Source organism: Dicentrarchus labrax, unplaced genomic scaffold (genome assembly GCF_905237075.1).
Source record: "Dicentrarchus labrax unplaced genomic scaffold, dlabrax2021, whole genome shotgun sequence".
Lineage (NCBI taxonomy): Eukaryota > Metazoa > Chordata > Actinopteri > Moronidae > Dicentrarchus > Dicentrarchus labrax.
Window position 1 is genome coordinate 7784784 of NW_026136702.1, and position 19168 is coordinate 7803951.

At 41.2% G+C, this 19168-nt stretch overlaps 1 protein-coding gene across 25 annotated transcripts in view; it reads right to left on the reverse strand.

Moving 5' to 3' along the window:
• Nucleotides 1–19168, reverse strand: part of LOC127375151 (neurexin-1a) — a 240738-nt gene that overhangs the window by 67033 nt on the left and 154537 nt on the right. For all 25 annotated transcript variants that reach the window (XM_051421146.1, XM_051421137.1, XM_051421201.1 and 22 more), the window contains one exon: nt 17792–17973. In XM_051421146.1, the coding sequence (XP_051277106.1) occupies nt 17792–17973 (182 nt within the window). The remainder of the gene's footprint in view (nt 1–17791; nt 17974–19168) is intronic.

The following is a 19168-nucleotide window of genomic DNA, read 5'->3' on the forward strand; positions in this document are numbered from 1 at the left end:
AGGTAAGCATGTGTGTGGCACAGTTGATTCAAACAGAGAAATGTGTCGCTATCAGTGGGTGCTGAAGGCAGGCCTACACATGCATGTGCTCAGATTTCCATACTTCGCTATGGGGCATTCTCTGATGTGATGTAATCACTTTATCATGGTAATGGAAATTGGATTTAATTCTCTCTTTTCAGCAGCTGCACGTTGATTCATCCTCACTTCAGCTTGGAGGGGAAAACTGACGGTAACTGATTCCTTGCTGACTGCCCCTCATCCAGTCCATAAACACAGATCTTATTTGTAGAGGTGATAAAATTGTGTAATTAAAAACAATAATTCACTACAGGTTGTTATGTGCTGCTAATTAAGCGGAGTTGACAGAGCAAGGTGTGTGTGGTGGGGTGGCTGTTACAGGAGATATATTGCTTTGTAGTCATTACACTGACAATGTAGAGGGCATGTATGAGTCAGTTATCTTATTTGTGCCTCACAGAGAAATCTACTTACAAGATTCATGAAAAGATGAAGGACAGACCTGGACTACCATTGAAGAGTACAGGAAAACTGACTTGGTACTTGGACTTATACCAGCCCCACAATCATTTGGTTTAATCAAGAACATTTCTTCAGCAAAACCCCACAACACAAGAAGCTCTGTGAAACTGGCTGTGAAGAATTTCACCTAACAGCTCCCTTTCTCTCTTTCTACTCCTTTTTTCTACTCCTTCACCCTTCGACAAGGAGCTAGATGTGGAGTTTTGTAAATCCGCCCAGCAGATCAAAGTGCTACCATGTTCTAATGGCTGCCACCCACCTACCAGCCTCTCCTGTGGAAGAGCACCATCAGCAGAGTGTGTCTAAGAAGAGCCAAGACAGTCTGATTAATCTTCTAATAGTTCCAGAGAGAGATAAATACAGTTACTGTAGAGACAGACACGGTGAAGGAAATGAGACAGAGAAAGTTGCAACTCAGTTGCTGTGTTACGCTGTATGATCCAGTGGAGAAAGTGAAAAGACAAGCAGCATTGAGAAGGCTGATGAAAATCGCTACGTTTTGTCTTTGTTGTGACTTTTACACATTTCAGTCTTTGAAATGATGAAGCTCCTCTCTAAGATGCCTTCACTGCAGCAGCATCTCCTGCCCTCCTGCCTGGCTCGTCTCTCTCTGACAAAGTCCTCAGTCTGCTTGACAGGATGATAATAACTATCAAACGGATTCCATAAATATGTGAAATAAAGATCAGAATACAACATAAAAGGGAAGTTACTGCCAATTGTTTTTTTTGGAAAAGGGACAAGTCTGTGATGGAGAATGTCATCTTTGAGAAGTTGGGGGAAATCAGACGGCAGACAAATTGAAAGAATGAGAGTGCACACTAAGACTGACAATTTCACAATTCACTGGAAGATTGAGCCACCACCTGAGTGCAGTTTGTTCTGACACAATGGACATGATGACATTTACCTGCGTGAAGCAAAACAGGATATACGATAATATAAGACGATAACGACAAGCTACCTAGTGAACTCCTTTTAATCCTTTCACATGCTGATTTGACAGCACAATGAATCTCTTTCAGTGAAAAAAGTTCAAAACTCAATTCACAACCAACAAAGAAGGCGTGTTCTCCAGTGCCTCCTGTCCATCTTGCACACCTGAGGGAATATCACTTATGCAAAGGCCTCAGGCAATAAATATGCAAATGTATACGAAACATAAGCACCTTCACAATATCACAGAGTGAATGTGGGCTGAGACAAGGAATATGAACAACAATGTGAAAAATAACTGCTTCGTAAACATGCTTGCATATTACACAGATCATTCTCTCATTGGTGGTGCTTATATTAATAAATATGATTATATTGGGCACATAGAAAAAGGCATTATGCTTGTTTATACAGCTTGCATTACCATAATCATTTATCTAGCCGTTGTTGGATGTCACCCATTATTATACTGGGAAGATGTGACAGAGAATACTTTGACTTTATATCACGGCTCCTCTTCTGGCTCCCTGTGGTCTGAGATAGTGACAAAAAGAGGAATGGGATAGGCTGAGATTAAAGACTAGAGCGGCTATCAGGTAGCCCTTTTTGAATGGCGCTGGTGTTGGTGCTGGGCCTGATATCTGGCAGACTTTATTATACAAACCACCAACGTTTTTCAAGCCCAAGTTAGAGAGTTGAGCAATTACATAACCAGATGTGTGCCATTCCAGGCTATATGTTTTGTTACATGTTGCCTTTAATATGGCAGCTAATGACCTGTCCAGGTGCTGATTTCAGCAGGTCAAAATGTGCTTTATTCACTCCCCACACATAAGGTTTGCTTATTTGTCCTAGAACACCACTTTGTGGTTTCCTCTATTGTAATGCCCGTGCTTCTCCCTCATTCTTTGATTAAAGCCAACATTTACCATACAAGTACAGAGCTGTTTTCGCCAACATTGAGTGAGTTATTGGTGGTAAAAAATGCTCAGAACCATTTGGAATTTGGTGCAGGTTCCAATGATAACACCTGATGTTTCAAAAAGCACTAAATTATAGCTTTTTGGCCATGATGACCACACAATCAACACACTCAGTGTTTGGAACGCAGAACACAGTTGATGCAGTGAAATTATTTCTCCATTTACAGGACATTTTATAATTCTGAGCATTGCACACTTTTTCAACCAATTGTCACTATACTCTCACTGTAAGTGGTACCACCTGGGTTAGAAAAAACATGAACAGAGTGCATTATTTTCTATAAGCACGACATGAGTCAGAAAACATTCACAGCATGGGTGCAGCATCACAGCTGAGTTTGACTGAAAACCTGCAGGAACAATAAATGAAAGTGCACACTAGACTTTTGATTCCCAAATCAAGCTTTGGGTTTGAGTGATGGCCTATCCCATTCAAGGAAGGAGTATGGAGCGGTGTACTGAAAGGGCCCTCTACTTGACAAACAGGAGAACTGCTATGAGTGACTGTCGGCCTTTCAGTTTGTCTATGACAGCGTCTGTCTTCATTCAGCGCTCTTAAATTGGCTTCGGAACCGATTGGAAATGGTTCTTTTATTATACACCTCCCATAACTCCCCCTCTCATCAAAGCCGGGCCATCTTTTATCTGGAAGATGACGTTTCCATTAGGGTCTGCCAACCTCTTACTGCTGCTCTGTGAGTTGTGGTACTCGGGGAGAGCATTGTTAACCAACACAACATCAACAGGGTCTCACTGGCTGGGGCGTGCACAACCCTCAGCCTGTGGCAAGGCAGTTCATCAGATGACTGCTCACCCAGAACACACACAGGAGCAGGCACATAGACACATGTAGTGTCTCTCTATCTCTCTCGTCCTTTTTTACTCTCTTTCTCTCTCATTCTTACACACACAAACACAAAAATTCACAGATCTGACAAAGTCAGACAACAGAGACATAGAAAAAAAGACAGAATTTGGCCAAAGGGAGTGTGCCTGTCAGCTTTTCCTCACCAGTTTCAGTGTTTCATCAAAGGTATGAGAAGCCCATAAGGTTCAACTGCCAATCTGGCAACACTTTCAGTCCCCAAACACAGAACTGGGGCTCTTTCAAAGACTGAAGCCTGATGGCTCCCTCCCCTCTATGTTACTGTCTTCATTAATTTTGTCTCTAGACGCAGCTCACGTTAGCAGTCGGGCCTCGGTTTTAGAAATCAGGATAGTTTCAAAGCAGCAGGATACACACAGAGCTAGGGCACTTTTTGCTCTCTACCACATTTTAAAGCTTGTGTGTTAGCCAGGCCCGGTGACATTGTTGGTGCTAATGAGGACATGGCTGTGCCCGGTGTGTGTGGGTCGGCAGAGACATACGCTCTGGTCCCACTCTGGGAGTTTTAATTAGATCTACATTATCAGACTGTCTGTCCACATTGGCCCTATCAGCTACTGTTTGGATGCATTATAAATCATCAGTCTAAGTGATCACTAAAGATCTGTATTCTATCTGTATGTGAAGTTTTTCATCTGCCTGAGGCTAATATTTATCCCTCACATTTTTAAAACTGAAATGTCATTTTTTCCTCTGGTTAATCTTCTGCTTATTTTCTGTTGTTTTCTTTTCTCCCTTTCCATTTTTTTTCTCTCTCTCTTGCACTTCTATTAATTTCTTAGGGCGGCTGGGGTAAAACAGCCTTTCCTCCATCATGATCACATCAAGCCCAACTCCTTGACCTTTTGCGCTTTGCTGTAAATGTCAGCTTTCTTTATGAGGCCTGTGATGAGTTTATTGAACAATTCACTCACTAACACACACAAGGGCACACACACACGTGTTCACTCCACACATGCATGCGCACCCTGCCATGGGATCTGTCCTTCACAGCCAACTATAACTCTGATTTCTAGGTGTCTACTGAAAATTCATGGTCCTCAGTGCTGGCGGGCAGCATACGAGCGGCTGCCCACCATCCTCAACAGAACCACCACAAATAAATCAAGATTTCATGGGGACTGAAATGGCTTACTGCAAATCCTTATAGACCTAGCCAGGCTTTACTGAAGGTCTGTCCTGTAATTGTAGTCTATCTAAAACTTAAACAAGTGCCCATTATCAGAATGGAAAACATGGTATAAAAAAAAAACACTAGCCTGTAAAGTGTAGTAAAGTCATTCCATACTGTGTGTCTCCTTAGTACAGTGTGAATCAAAACGGGCCAACAATATGTCATAAAAATTGGGCCAACGCAATTCTCGCCATATGCTACTGATCTGATCGCAGGCCATTGCTGACTCTGCGTTCTTCCGGAATTGTGGTTTATAACGGGGGGAGTGATCGGGCCAGGGTGGCAAGCACTACTGCCATGATGATAAATGTTGTGCATTAGAACTGTCTGGACCTCTTTTGCCCATGCTGGCCTGCAACTCCGCCTAGTGGAGCACAGAGCTCAAGGAGGTAAGAACTGAACTCTTTTATTTTTTTAATCTTCTTGTCACTCTTGCTGTTGACTGCAACATACAGATTCATACACTTGAACAAAAGCAAATGAAAAAGTCATGTGATCGGACCAGTGACATGCACTGCCCACCCACGCCGGGTTTCTGCACAGACTGATATCACGCATGCCTGGCAATCTCCTAAAAAAAAGATATAAAGTAGAAAAGTCATACATACGGAATAACTTCCAACAGTGTGGAGGACACACATAATGATACATAAATCTGAGTGTCTGAGGGCCACAGAGGCAGCAACAAATGGTCACAAAGGTTCTGAAGACCAGGCTTTACCTGACAACCTGTCAGTAGTTTTCCCAATACACAGAAAACACAGAAACAGCATATACAAGTAGGACGGATAGGAACTCATGTGCATGTATGCTTGTGTCCTTTGCCAGAGTTAATCCTACCACCTCCCTCATTTCATCTTATCCTCCTCATCCCACTGTGCCAACACCAGGCTCTTTCTTTAATGAAATGTTTGGGTCCTTACACAATCCTCACTCTTTATCTTTTCAGTTTCATCCTTTCTCTTTCCTCCAACTTATCTTCTGTCTTTCCCTCCTTCATTGTCTTTGGGTTTTTATCAGTCATCTTCAAGGGAAAGGTAATAAAAGGCCAACATATTGAGGGAGCCTTGCTCTGCTTTGTCATTTTGTTCTCTCGCACCCTCCTTTTTTGTCTTTTATTTTTGTTTGTGGCAGCAGACCTTATCAGGGAGATGGGCGCGAGATATGCCCTCTGTGGTTCTTTGTGGTGAAATAATACGACAGGCTGATAAAGCCTGGTGGGTGAGTAGTTCACTGTCGCTTCTCTCCCCCTGCAACCGCCTTTTCCTCTTCCCAGGGCGTGCAAGGAAGTCCCCAGTGGGGCTGAGTTATCAGGCCTTTCTGTCATGTTCCACCTTTAACAAAATGTCAACCCTCGTCTTTTGTTACATGCAATTACGTGTTGATGTTCACCTACGCAGTTGCGTAGCTAAAATTGTTGATAAGAATAATTTGATGTTTGCATGTCTTACAAGATGAAATAAGTGTTTATCCACTACCAGATCTTGAACTGTGATGCCTGTTGGACTGCTCCTGCTGCCATTCACATTCACAACATTCATATTTCTTTATTGTAGTTTGTGATGTGGTCATTAGTCACATGTAAAATCTTACGTCTCGCGTAAACTTTCATTTACAGACTGACACCAAAATTATTCAACTAACAAACATCCACAGACATAACGGACAACTGCAAACAATAAAAATGTCTGAACAGACACAAAAACTTTTCTCTAACATCTGTTTTACTACTGATGGAGTCCTGGCTCATGCCATTACTTTGTCTCTTATCCACAGCATCTATTAAGATTTCATGAAGTGGTAATGATTATACAATTACTTCCAGCTTGGAAATACCATAATAATGGCTGTGACGACCAATGTTTGCAAGTTTATGGAGTGAATGTTTATGAATTAAAAAACACACAGACTAGCTGACTGGCTGACCATCGATTTGTGTTGCTATTGATTAAAAGAGGGTGGTGGGCGACACTGGCGCTCAATAGTAGTTACATTTCATATGAATAACAGCAGCTTTCTGGCCTGTAATTGCCTCAAAAAATACTACCAGGGTGAAAAAGTAGGCATAGAGGGACATGATCGTGATTACGGGGGGGCGTTTTAGGCTTAGGACAGTGAGACAGCACTTTGTAACATGTCTAACCCATTCGATTTTATCCAATCTTAAACTATCCACATATTAAAAATATTTTAATTTTAGGAGGTTTTTTTGCTAACATGTCTCTTAATTTCCCCCGAGGTTAGGAAATCCAAAGTTGGGCTTACGATTTGCAATACCTGCATAACCTATAGTAACCCTTAGACAGAGAGTATGCACTGTAGATGTTTTGGCTTTATACTTGATCAGACATTATAATGCTTCAGTGGTGAAGGCAGATTAAAACTTTGACTTGGAGTGTTAAGCTCAGTCGGGATCCAACAGAGACAGAGAATTCCCACAACAATTTTCTACATCTTTTATAGCAGCTCCTGTCAGACACAAGGCTATTTCACAAAATGCACTGGTGAATTAAAGAGTTAAGGAGAAGCAGATACTTCAAGCATAACTGATTTATTAGGCCAAGTGAAGGGAGGAGACGAAGAGAAGAAAATGAATTAGGCCTCACATGCACTTTTAATTACTGTTGTCAAGGTGTTTGCTTCGCCCTTCTGGGAAAAGCAAACCAAACCATCACTCATACCAACTACTTAGAGGACCTGAAGAATGAGCCATAAAGTTTAACACCTCTTCTATGGTGCAACATTTACTGCAACATAAACAAAACTCAACCTTCTCCCTACAACATCTCTCTTCTCTGCTGAGATAAAGTGCGCTGCATGGTTGATAAACTGAGCAAAATGAGGCCACAGATCCAGGGGTGCTCTTCCCCCCTCATGTGCTTACCTGAGGGATAGAACAGGACAAAGGAACAACATGTGCCTGTCTGTTTGATCTCCTTGTATGAGGTGCCCTGCACATGTAGGCTGCTGACACGTCATGGACTGTTTGCTCTTGCAAAGGCAGCACTGCTGGCCTCCACTGCACAGCTCTTATTATAGCAGAGAGGCAGAGAAATATTTTTTTTATGCACATGGGCACACAAACATACACACACAGCGTATTCCTTTGATGAGTCTGTGGAATAAGCTATCTATGACCAGAGGCTCTGTTAGAGTGCTTGGCAGCAATGCAACTCCCTTATAGCTGAGAGACAAGACACTGGCCAGACAGTCTGCCCTAAGAGCAATAACAATGAAGAAAATACACAGGAGTCTTGCAATATTTAACTTGAATGTCAAGTGCTGTTCAGTGTATAATTGGAGTTAAAATCTCTGTGTTCCTCAGTTGGACCTGAGTAATATTGACTGGTAACTATGGAGGATATACAGTAGGGAGGGTCACTAAATCCATTATTCATAAACAGGGGACAAGAGGCGGCTGAGTGTTTCTGCTGACAATGTGGTTGCTCTCCCAGAAGCCAAGAGACATTTTAAAAGCGGATACAGTTCCCCACCTCACCAACCCCAGTCAAGATTGGTTTCAGTTGTGCCGATTTCCATATGTCCATACGATAGCCTATGTCTTGACGCTCAATCTGTAGCTTCCTGCTGCTCATTTACTCTTAATGTTTTATGAGTCTGTGTGGTTTTTTGGTGAAAGCAGACTGTAACAAAAGAGCACCATTTTCTTGTTCCTGGAAGATACATAGGGTCTCCTCCATAAAATAAAACAAAGGGAAAGTGAAATACAGGAAATAAGATAATCAGATAAATGAGGGAATAAAGTTAACTGAGCTAGACCACCAACGGCATACACCAATTCGCCCACTGTGGCACGCTACAAAATGCTTCCATGGCAGCACATAATTAAAAACAGCATGCTTGTATGTGTGTTATATTTTAAACAGGCTTCGATGGAAAGCACAAGGGGCTGGAGATGAGAGCAGTGCAGCAGTGAAAAAGGTAATTAAGTTGACCAGAACAAGGCAAGCCGTCTGTTTAATATTTCATACAGCCCCACACAAAGCACCCGTGGAAGCCATCAACAACGGGGCACCAACAACAATTATAGAATAATTAGCTGAGAAGCAGCCCTGGAATATTTTTCTTTGCCAGGGATATGTGTAAGTAATTGTATAAGTAATTTCAGACTTGGCTTGGTCTAAATTGACTTTGCTCTGTGCTCGACCCTGGTAAACACCAGCAGGCGAACTTGACATACAGTTAATGTGCATGTGTTAAAGTACAGAAAAAACATGCATTAAGTATATGATTGGATAAAAGCTTTATGTTGGGTTTTTCAGGAAACATTTTAGTGTTAAAGTCAAGCTGGAATTAAATTTAGTATTTTCTCTGAACATTAATGTTACTCGGAAAATGGAAGCTAGCAAACTAAACTAAAAATAGGTTTGATAGTATGGAGTCTAATGTAAAAATTACCCAACTTCTCACTTGATTTATTACCTCAGTAAACAGTTTTCTAATGAGTTTATGGTCTCGATGGCTTCTCAGCTAAAACTTTCAGAAACATATTTTAGCGTACTGTTTATCTCTAATACAAGAACAAGTGTGACCAGGCCAGCCGCCTTTGTTTCCTGCGATGGATGAGTCAAAACCAAGCGCAGCCAAGAAACGCAGCTCAATTCACAGTACGTCACCACTGCTGGCTGGAGAACACCAACATGGCGACGGCCATAATGCCAAACTTGAGGCTTCAAAATGGCACTCCACAAACCACTTGGTGTCAGGACAGGTTTGCACTTAAAAAAAAATGTATGCCTCTGCACTAATATAGGAGGCACCTCACTGCAACAACATTGGCCTTTTTATTTCTATTTGAAGTTTGACACGAATAACTGCACAAGTAAAACAAACATTAAGGAGATATACTGATTTCTTAGCAAAAACTCATTTTAATTTGAGTTATTTATCCTTTATTCCTTAATATTCACCCTGCAATGTTATCTTGTCATATTTTGTTCTCTTTTTGTGGAAACTTGACTTGGAGAAAAGAAAAGAGTAATATTGAGAAAAAGGACAAGATAATATTGTACAGCGTGATTCTAGAGAAAATGTGCTCCATGTGTCTTAGTTGGGGGACACTGTACTTCAGCTTACTGCAATGGAGCGAGAAAGAGTGAGACTATTTTTATCCCACCCTGAAGGCTGGGGCAGCTGTGTCAAAAGTCAACAACTATGGTGACTCCATGCTGCGCTGCTCCAGTCCCAAATGCACACAAATCCCTTACGCACAGACATACCGAGATATGACTTTCAATATCTGAAATCAAATGACCACATAAGATTAAATAATGCTTAAAATGTGAATGGGCTGGGTATAAAATAAGATGGATTATTTTACAGGAACATGTCCAAACTGAGCAAATACAAACTCAATTCATCCTTTGAACTGTAATAACAAATAGAATGTCAATTCTCTTAACCTTGTAACATAGGAAAAAAGCGAACATGCCTGACTGTGTAACATTGACGATGAAATCAAATTTACCCCATGTTAGCCATGGCAATATTGCTCTGTATGAGGCAAGCCCATAATGTATTGATGTACAGCTTTGAGAATGACAAGCTGTACTCACTGTGATTTGTTACACTAATAAAAGTGAAGACACATTATTGTCCTGCACTCTCAAATACACATACACACACGTCTTCTTCTCTCTCACTCCCTCTCTCTCTCACACACAAACACACACACGCTCATTCCTCTTCATGGACCACTTGGCTTTGTAGTGGCAAAGAGCTTGAACAAATTGAGAAATGATTGGAATTGAAAGATGAGTAATGGTGATTCTAGCGCTGTCCCTTCTCAATATGGAGATGATGAGATTTGATTCTTTGAGGTCAGGTACATCATCCGAGCCGAGTGGCTGCCCTGTCTATGACTAAAAGAGATAGGAGGCCATTCACTCTCACATATGGGCTTTTTTTGCCACTATCAGTCACCGCTGACATAAAATCAATGCTATATTTACCAGTGCCATTACCGTACTATTACTACTATTCAACGCCACTTAAACAAGCTCAAATTCTGTATGTTGCATATGGGGAACATGTGGCGAAGGAGTTGAGGAGTATTATCCTGTCTTGTTGCTGCCTCCTCCGTGTTCATATATGTGTAACAGAATCAACACAGAGGGACTAAATGAGGTCAACGAAACTCCCCCATCCGTTGCTTTCACTGCTATCTTCCCATCATGGTCAGCTATTAACTCACCATTACAGTGCCATTAGCTTAGCTTTGCCACATACTGCCCTGCAAACTGGCAAACATACTGACTAGCAAATGGCAGTTCTGGTATCACTGACACTCAGTGAAACGAGGGGAGAGCAGGGAAAGAGGGAAATGGCATCTGGTCGTGAATTTAAATGTGGCGGCGCTGGCTAGAGTGGGGAGGTTTGTTGATATGCATTGTTCACATAAATGTAGCTATGATTACTGGTATTCATCTTTGATTAATTGATCCCAGAAAAGGAGTATATACCCCCCATATATTACAATTCTTCATAAATGAAATTCTGAGCAAAACTACAAAAAACAGTAGAAAAATATACACTTGTGCACTGTCCCATCCATAGCATTCTACTGATGCTCCTCAAATTACATGCTCTGTTGCTTTTAGACCTTTTGACGAAAGTGGAGAAGGTTGCCTGCTCCAGCTGTCTTAAGTTATCATCCCAGTGAGCTGGGGAGAAACGCCAGAAGTAAGAGTGACTTGTGTCAGCACAAACCACGGAAAGTCAAATCACTTGTGAGATGGATGTGTTTACTTCTACCCTCTGTTCATTAGAGCGTGACAGTTCAATGATGAATAATGTCATGGGGAACAAATCTGTGTTTGGACACTGTTTCTTTAATACCAAAATTCTTCAGCTCAGCTTTTTTTTTTTTTGTTAGGCATTTCATATTTCATGTAAAGTTGCAGCAGTGTGCTCCTTTTTTTAAGTTTGAATACTTTAGTTTTGATCTTTTTGCCGTTGTGGCAGCGTGGCACTGAGCCAGCAACCAGGATCTCTACTTGGTCCGGCTTTTATTTTCTCCCACTCTCTTCCAACAGTTTCACACACAGGACTCAGTTTTGAGCAAATTTCAATGCAGATGTGATATTGCAATTTTAAATTGGAAATAACACACTCTCTTTAGTTCTGATTCTACTTAAAATGCATATCATCAACATTACTAAAAACACAATCCCAGTCCTATACTGTCATTGTTACCATAGCAACAACTGATAAAGTAATGTGGAGAAAAAGTGGGTTTCAAAACTGTGAGGTGACAACTGTGCAAACACAACAGTAGTTCAGTTGAAGATGTAATCACAAATCACTAACACTTAATCTGCGCCCCCGTATAAGTTAACACCAGCTGCATTTCTTTTCCATTTATAGTACATATACATATTGCATTTTAACAGTAATATGGCATCTGTCAGTTAGTCTAGGTTTTTTAAAAATTGATTGATGGGCCTTGACTTAGCAATAAACACTGGAAAGTTGTATACCAATAAATCCTGGGGGTATTGCATGCAGGTCTGTTCTATGACTGTCTGCAAAGCGAGCATGAGAGGTAATTACTGGGTCTGAGACCTTAACAGGAGTAGTGGATGAGAATAAGATCCCTTCCCTGGGCAGGTGTTTTAATAGGAGTATGGGGGATAGCGTGACAATGGTTCTCTCCTGAGACCTGCAGCACCTCTCCCAGGTAACAATCTCACCTGTAGGATCAAATCACACTGTACAGTATTCACTTAATGAAGCACGCGATTGTGCATAATCGTAACTCCAGCAGTTAGGTGAACTGCAAAAACACATAAAAGATGACATTTTCTTACTCGAAAATGGAGATATTCAGACAGTGGGCCTGGTAGTCTCTCTTCTCAAGCCATTTTACATGATTAATAGGGTATAGAGCAGGAGTTGAAACTGCAATTAAAGGTGTCTTCCATCAGAAGAAGAACCCCCTTTCTGGTAGTCAGCTAAAGGAGGACCGAGGGGAGCAATGCTCCACCAGAGAAGTCATTATTTCTCCACCATCCCCTCTGCTCTATGGAATACATTAACTTCACAGTGTCGCTGTCTTAGCCACAGTGCCTTCATTGCTTGTTTTTTTTTAAAGGGATGCATGCAATTAGAAGAAGGGAAAGAAGAAAGTGCTTGGAATAGTCCCCAACTCCCACACAGAGATTGAGTACCAGCACACAACAAGCTCAGTGGGCCCCTGGGGGCCTTGCCTGAGACTGAGGAGAGCCTCTGATAGTCACCGTCACCGCTGCTCATTGACAAGAAAAAAAAAAGAAGAAAACAACTGCAAACCCTCCATTTCACTGAGTAAATGGCTTCCTAAAAATGTACAGATGGATTTCCAATAACAGACACCCGCCCTTGTTTGTGCGGAAAAATAAATGATACTTCCTTTGTGGGGGATAAAATACCTTAACAGCATCAAAGAAAAAAAAAATATCTACCTCTACTTTAATATTCTGTGGTGAACTGAAACATATCAGGATGTTTAACACAGAAGGTACCACACAGCCACATCTTATGAACTTTGTTCCAGTTCTTCTGTATGGATTATCCTGCTGCAAAGAACATGGATCATTACATCCATAATACCCCGTTTTGCATAATGTCATTGTAAATTTCCCTGGATTTGACTTTCAGCTACAGTGCAATTAATTATATATAGATTATGTAGATTTTTTGCCAGGGCATACTATCATGTACAGAAAAATCTTACATCCACATGGGATACTTGTCCAAGTAGCCTCATGAATATGCTTCACCTTTGAAAAAGTGAAAGGGATTGTGGAGAATCATCATAATTGGAGGAAGGGTAGAGGCATTATTATGAATCTAGTCCTCCTTCCATGTGCGCTACAGTAATGAGCCTGAGGAAAGTGATTGTCGTACATTTGATGGTTCACTGACTTCACAGTCATTGTCTTTATCTGCAATAGAAAGGGGAGGCGGGGGAAGGATCACAATTCCTTTGAGGTGCATTTAAATCATAGTCCACATATTACTCAGAAAAATTCCCTCTTGAGAGTGTGAGCTGAAATGGCGTCCTTCAAGCCCCGCTGGGTTTCCTGTCATCATGAAATGGGAGCAGGAGATTAGGGGGGGGGTCGTAGAGGATGGAGAAGGAGGGGGGTAAATACTGAAATCTGGTCTAATCCCATCTCATACAGCTGAAGATACACTCCTCCTAAGATATTTCTGCTCAGAGCTGAGGTAACTGAAAGGAATGGGGGGGGGAATACCGTTGGGAATGAGCCTCATAATACATTGTTTGGGAATATATGCATCTCTGAAAGAAATAACAAGTCCAAAATTGCCTTCTACATAATAAATAATGGCCATTCATCAATCAGTCTGTCACACTCATCTACTGCTTATGCTTAGTTGACTATAGAAAATAAAACAATTTGGCCAAGGTGGGTGAAACTAACTTGCTTCCAATAGAATGTCATAGCAAATTGGGCCAAAGAGTCATTATATTATAAGATTATTTTGTATTACAGCGTGAGCCACTAAGGGTACAGTTCAACCAGATAAGGTTTTTGCAGGTGACTGGCTGAGTGCTGCTATTCTTGCATAAGAAACGCATCAAAGTGGCAATTTTGCACAGCTCATTGTGTTTAATGGAGTGCTGTAAAACACGTCCTTTCCAGTGTAATTAATAAGGAGAAGACAGAAGCGTGAAACACATATCTAGAGGGTTTGTAAGTATTTCAATTTCATAATATATTGTGATTTAATTTTCTGCTATTCTTCCATTTGACTCCATCACAAAGCTTAGAAAATATCCCTTATGACAATTAAATGTTATGATCAATTATACCTGAAATACAGCAGGTCACGCTACATACATCGTCAGACATCATTTTACGTGTTTAAAAAACACTTTTGAAATTTGATAATACACTTCCATCCTGAGTTATTTGTGTATTTAAGAGCCTCGTTGCTCATCTTTATTAACTACAAGAACAAAAATAAGGAGCATGACCTCTGTGCCCCTCGTTCTTGCCTCTTCTCCTTCTCTTCGAACCTCCTTTTCTCTCACGCTTCTCTCATTTTCTAATGAAATGCAACATTTCACAAAGCCCCCAGATTAATGTGCAGAAATAAATAAATAAGGGGAAGCATTCAGAGTGACTGCTGATGCGAGAGGAGAGGGGATTCTCACAACCCACTGCCCCTGCTGTAAGAACATGCCTTATCAACATTTTCTCCCTGTAAAATGTCAATGGAATGCTTCACATTTCATCAACAAGGCTACGCAAGCATCTCCTGTAAGCTGCGCGATCTCTCTGGCTTGTTATATCATGTGAGACTCTCTCCCCTCTCCCGTCTGTGCAGCTCAGGTCTCTAACCTCAAAAAGCCATCACTAGTCCACAGTGAAGCTGGCATACAGGCTGCTACTTCTTAGAGATGTTTCCACTAAGATATGACCGGCGTCTTCTCTTTGTGTATTAGCTCAAGTTTTGTAGGCTAATGCGTGGCACTCATATGTATCTTGCAAGTTGTTCACACGCTACACCTTGCCAGTTTGTGTGCAGTGCACCAGCCGCAAAGCAATTTTTTTTTTTACCGTGACTGCACTTTTACCTCTGGTCACGAGGGACTGGATGGGAATTGACTACATGATATTTAAATGACCTGCAAAAGTGTGTGAAACGTTCAGAAATGAGTTAGCAAGCGTGTGTTGTACAAGCAAGTGAACAAATTTGTATGTATATTAATTCAGTACTGCATTTGAATGAGCTACCTGGCAAAGCCCTGATGTGCCATTTAATTTAAAAGGAGCCCTGTCTATGCAAATTGTTGGAGAAGAAAATTTTCATCACTCACATGAAAATAGTCTATAAAGGAAATATCACCAGTTTTATCCCTGTTCAGGTGTTTCATGCAGGTGGACTGGAGCCCAGAAAGCTGCAGAGGGTCACACTGGAGCATTTGCACATCTGAATGAGCATATCTGTTTTTCATCCATGTTCCAATTCATGTTCTTTTGAACATCTTTTTTTCCATCCCTGGGTGGCATTTGGTAATGAATGGTGTGCATTAAAAAGGTTGTATCCTTTTGAATAACCTCATTACCTTAGTTGAAACTAAGGGTCAAAAATCACTTGGCCCTGAAGATCAGGGGAAAAAAATGTGGCAAAAAAGCAATTCCACGCAGAACGAGTACGGAAGTGTCTCATAAGAACAACATCATGGCTGCTATGTGTCCTCAGGACAGGCCTGTTTATGTCACTGTGTGCTTACTGTATGTATGAATCTCAGTGTGTGGGCAGCTGGGGTTGAGGCAAACTTCAAGACCAATTACATGTTTGTGTGCTGGTCTCTGGTCCGTAGCTTTCCTGTGTGTGTGTCTGTGTGTGTATGTTTCTACAGTATGTGTGTGCAATGTTCCTGTATGCTCTTGGCCAGTATCAGGGTTGTCATGTGCGTAGGAATGTATTGCATCAAGGGGGGCGTACATGCACACGGGTACAGTATTAATGTTTAGAATAAACAATACAACACATTTCTATAGCTTAAAGAATAAACAGTATTATCCATACAATTTAGAATATTTAAACCTGCAACAAGCGCTGCTCAAAACTGTAAAAAAAAACATACAGGCTAAACACATACAGGTTGATTATCACTTAGTTTGGCGTTGTACTTGACTTGTTATTAATGGTGCATCATGTTTTAGATAGATGTCCATCCTGCCTGTCCTCAGATTGAGCACCTTCCAGTACTTTCTCTGCACAGAGCGTTTGTTATTATCGTTTTACCTCCAAAAGTTGCTGCTCTGTGTGCGCAAGAGGACACCGAGATTCTGTCTTTACAAAATAAGAAAACACTGGATTTACAAGCAAAAAGCCTCCAGCATGAAAAATAGTGTTAACTCAGGATAAATAAACCTGTGGATGTACAGATAACATGCAGCCTCACTTCAATATAAGAATAAGGGTTCCGCAAGGTTATTATTTTCATCAGAGATTATTTAAAAAAGTAAAATGATATATCCAATGTGTTTCACTTTGGCCAGCAGCCCCAACAGCGGCCACCCTTCCCCTGCTAATGAGTGTTGCTGTCAGTAAGTGGGTGCTAGCGAAGGGAAGGTCATGTGGTAGCCAGAAGAATTATGTTCAGGTCAAAGATGCACTGTATGGAACTAGCCCTTATCACCACACCATTTTTCCAGGTCTTGCTGCGCACACACACACACACACACACACACACACAGCAGCCATAACGTGATGGGGAGGAGAGCAAGCATGGGCTCCTTTTTACCAACACGCAACATTGACGTACTGTTACTGGTGATGCATGTTGAACTTAACATTAAATCATGAATTCTTCCTTCTTTTGCAGTTATAGAACTCAAGACAGTTGCCACCCCCATCACCATTAAAGATCCTGAAAACTAAAATCTCAATTATTTCTCTATAATATTAAGTATTCACGACTAAATAGGCAACAAAGTTACAAAGACATCTTTAGATATTATCTGTTAAGAGTGTTGAAATTTTTAATTTGCTTTATCAGGACTGTATGGGTGTGGTTTAATCAAATTTGACAGTAACAACCCATCCACTGTCATGAGATTCTGATTCAAATGTTATATAATTTTCTTATTTCTGAATGCTATGTGACATCATTTTTTCATAACTGAGCCACTTTAAATCAGTGAGAAAAGCAGTTTTAGTTTTGACCTCTTTTGTCTTACATTTTCTGTCTCTCCCTCCCTCCTTTATTTATCTACCTAGTCTTACGTCCCTGTAATTCCCTCTTCTTTATCAGTCTGTAATTTAATAACACTTCACTCCTCAAACTTCCTTCTTGCTTTCCTTTTCTTTATTTCTCCATTTTCCCCTTATCTTGTTGATGCACACACTCAATCATACGCTCCCACACACACACCCACTCGTGTCCCGTACCATCGACCCTAGCAGCAATAACTGCCTGGCCTTAATGTAACCTCTTTTGTTATTAGTACAATGTCTTCTGTTCTATTAATAGTATTTGTTTTGTTTGTGTGTTTGTTTTTTTGGTTTAGGGTTTTTGTTGTGTATTGTCTTGTTCTAATATGTTCTCACTTAATATGTTTATCTCTGTTCTGTGTTTATGGCCTCTCACCATAACTGTCATATTAAGAAGCTGATTTTGAAAATGTACATATAATGCATGTTCATTACAAGTGCATATACAGTGTACGGTGTATAATTTGATCAGCTGCAATGACGTGCATGTTATTAAACGGGTTCTTGACTTACGATGTGGAGCTTCAAGAAGTCTCCGAGACCAGAGGAGCTATCCACCCTCACCAGGACAGCATCTTTCAGGTGTGTGCTGAAGCCAATGGCTAGCCGGTCTGCCCTCGTGCTGGGACGGTCATTTGGCGGCCACGTGTATGTGATCAGTCCACCATCTCGCCCAAATATGTACGTTGTTCCCGCTAGAGAGAATAAAAAAAGGATAGAACAAATAAAAGACATTAATAGTGCATTCCCCTTTACAAGCGTGCACCAGGTGTGAACCACTGACTGTCAACACAAAAAACATTATTAACACAGCGAAGCCGGCATCCATGCCGTGTGCACAGAGCACCGTCAGTCTGGAGTGTTTTATTGTGCTGAGTAATGACTTTGCAAAGCACTGAGCAACACATCACTCTTGAACAGCTCTCAGCCCCGTCTGAGGGCTTAAGTACACTCATGTCAATTCATGAGTATGGGAAAATTCAGCGGAAATTAGGGAGGCAGGTACTGGTGCCGCTTTCCTCATAATGCTGCACAATTACTCAGTTTTACTGCCACTGCCTGTCTTACCTCTAGAGGGAAGAGATGAGAGTCAATGCTAGCGAATTTTGCAGTCATGTCCCCAGTGCCCAGGTAACCCAGCATGCCAAACGGGCACCTCCCCGTCTCTCGCGCTTCATTAGCAGCCTCAAAGGCAGACGCAGCCGGCAGCATTATTGACTGACTGGCCCAATTATGCCCTTCTCATGACCTCCAAACCAGCTATTTCCTGTCTCGCTGCATTACCTCGTTGTCTTTAGCAGCCGTATGAAAGGTTTGAACATGACCTGGTAGACGGAAGAATGGATCTAATTACCTAGCTATTCACTGAGAAGGAGCCTTGCGGCATTATGCAAGTGACCTAGTCAAATTGATGGTTGGAAATAAGTCTTTCTCGACTAATGAAGGAAGTGCTCTAATAAAAGTGGGAGCATGTTCATGTATAAAGCCACAGTCTCAGGTTTTGATGCTTTGCCAACCATCCAGCGCTTCACTATTTCAGAGCTGTCACAATTGTATCGATCAAATAAGGGCCTTTTTCTTCCCAATTAAAAACTTTCATTAGGATACTGTTTCAATTTATTTCTGCCAGGACATAAAAATGTACGAAAGCGAGAGAAAGTGTGTACATGTGTGTGTGATTGTGAGCGAATGAGTATGTGATTGGGAAATAAATGCCTGTGAGAAAGCCTGAAAATGAATGCAGCTGTCAGATTAGCATAAAAACAGCTATCTTCATGAAAAATTAGACAGGGAGCTCTGCTAGTGTGTTATGCATTTACATGTGTGTGTGTGTGTATGTGTGAGTGAGAAGGAGAAACAGCGAGAGTGTGTGAGCGAGTGTGTTAATAT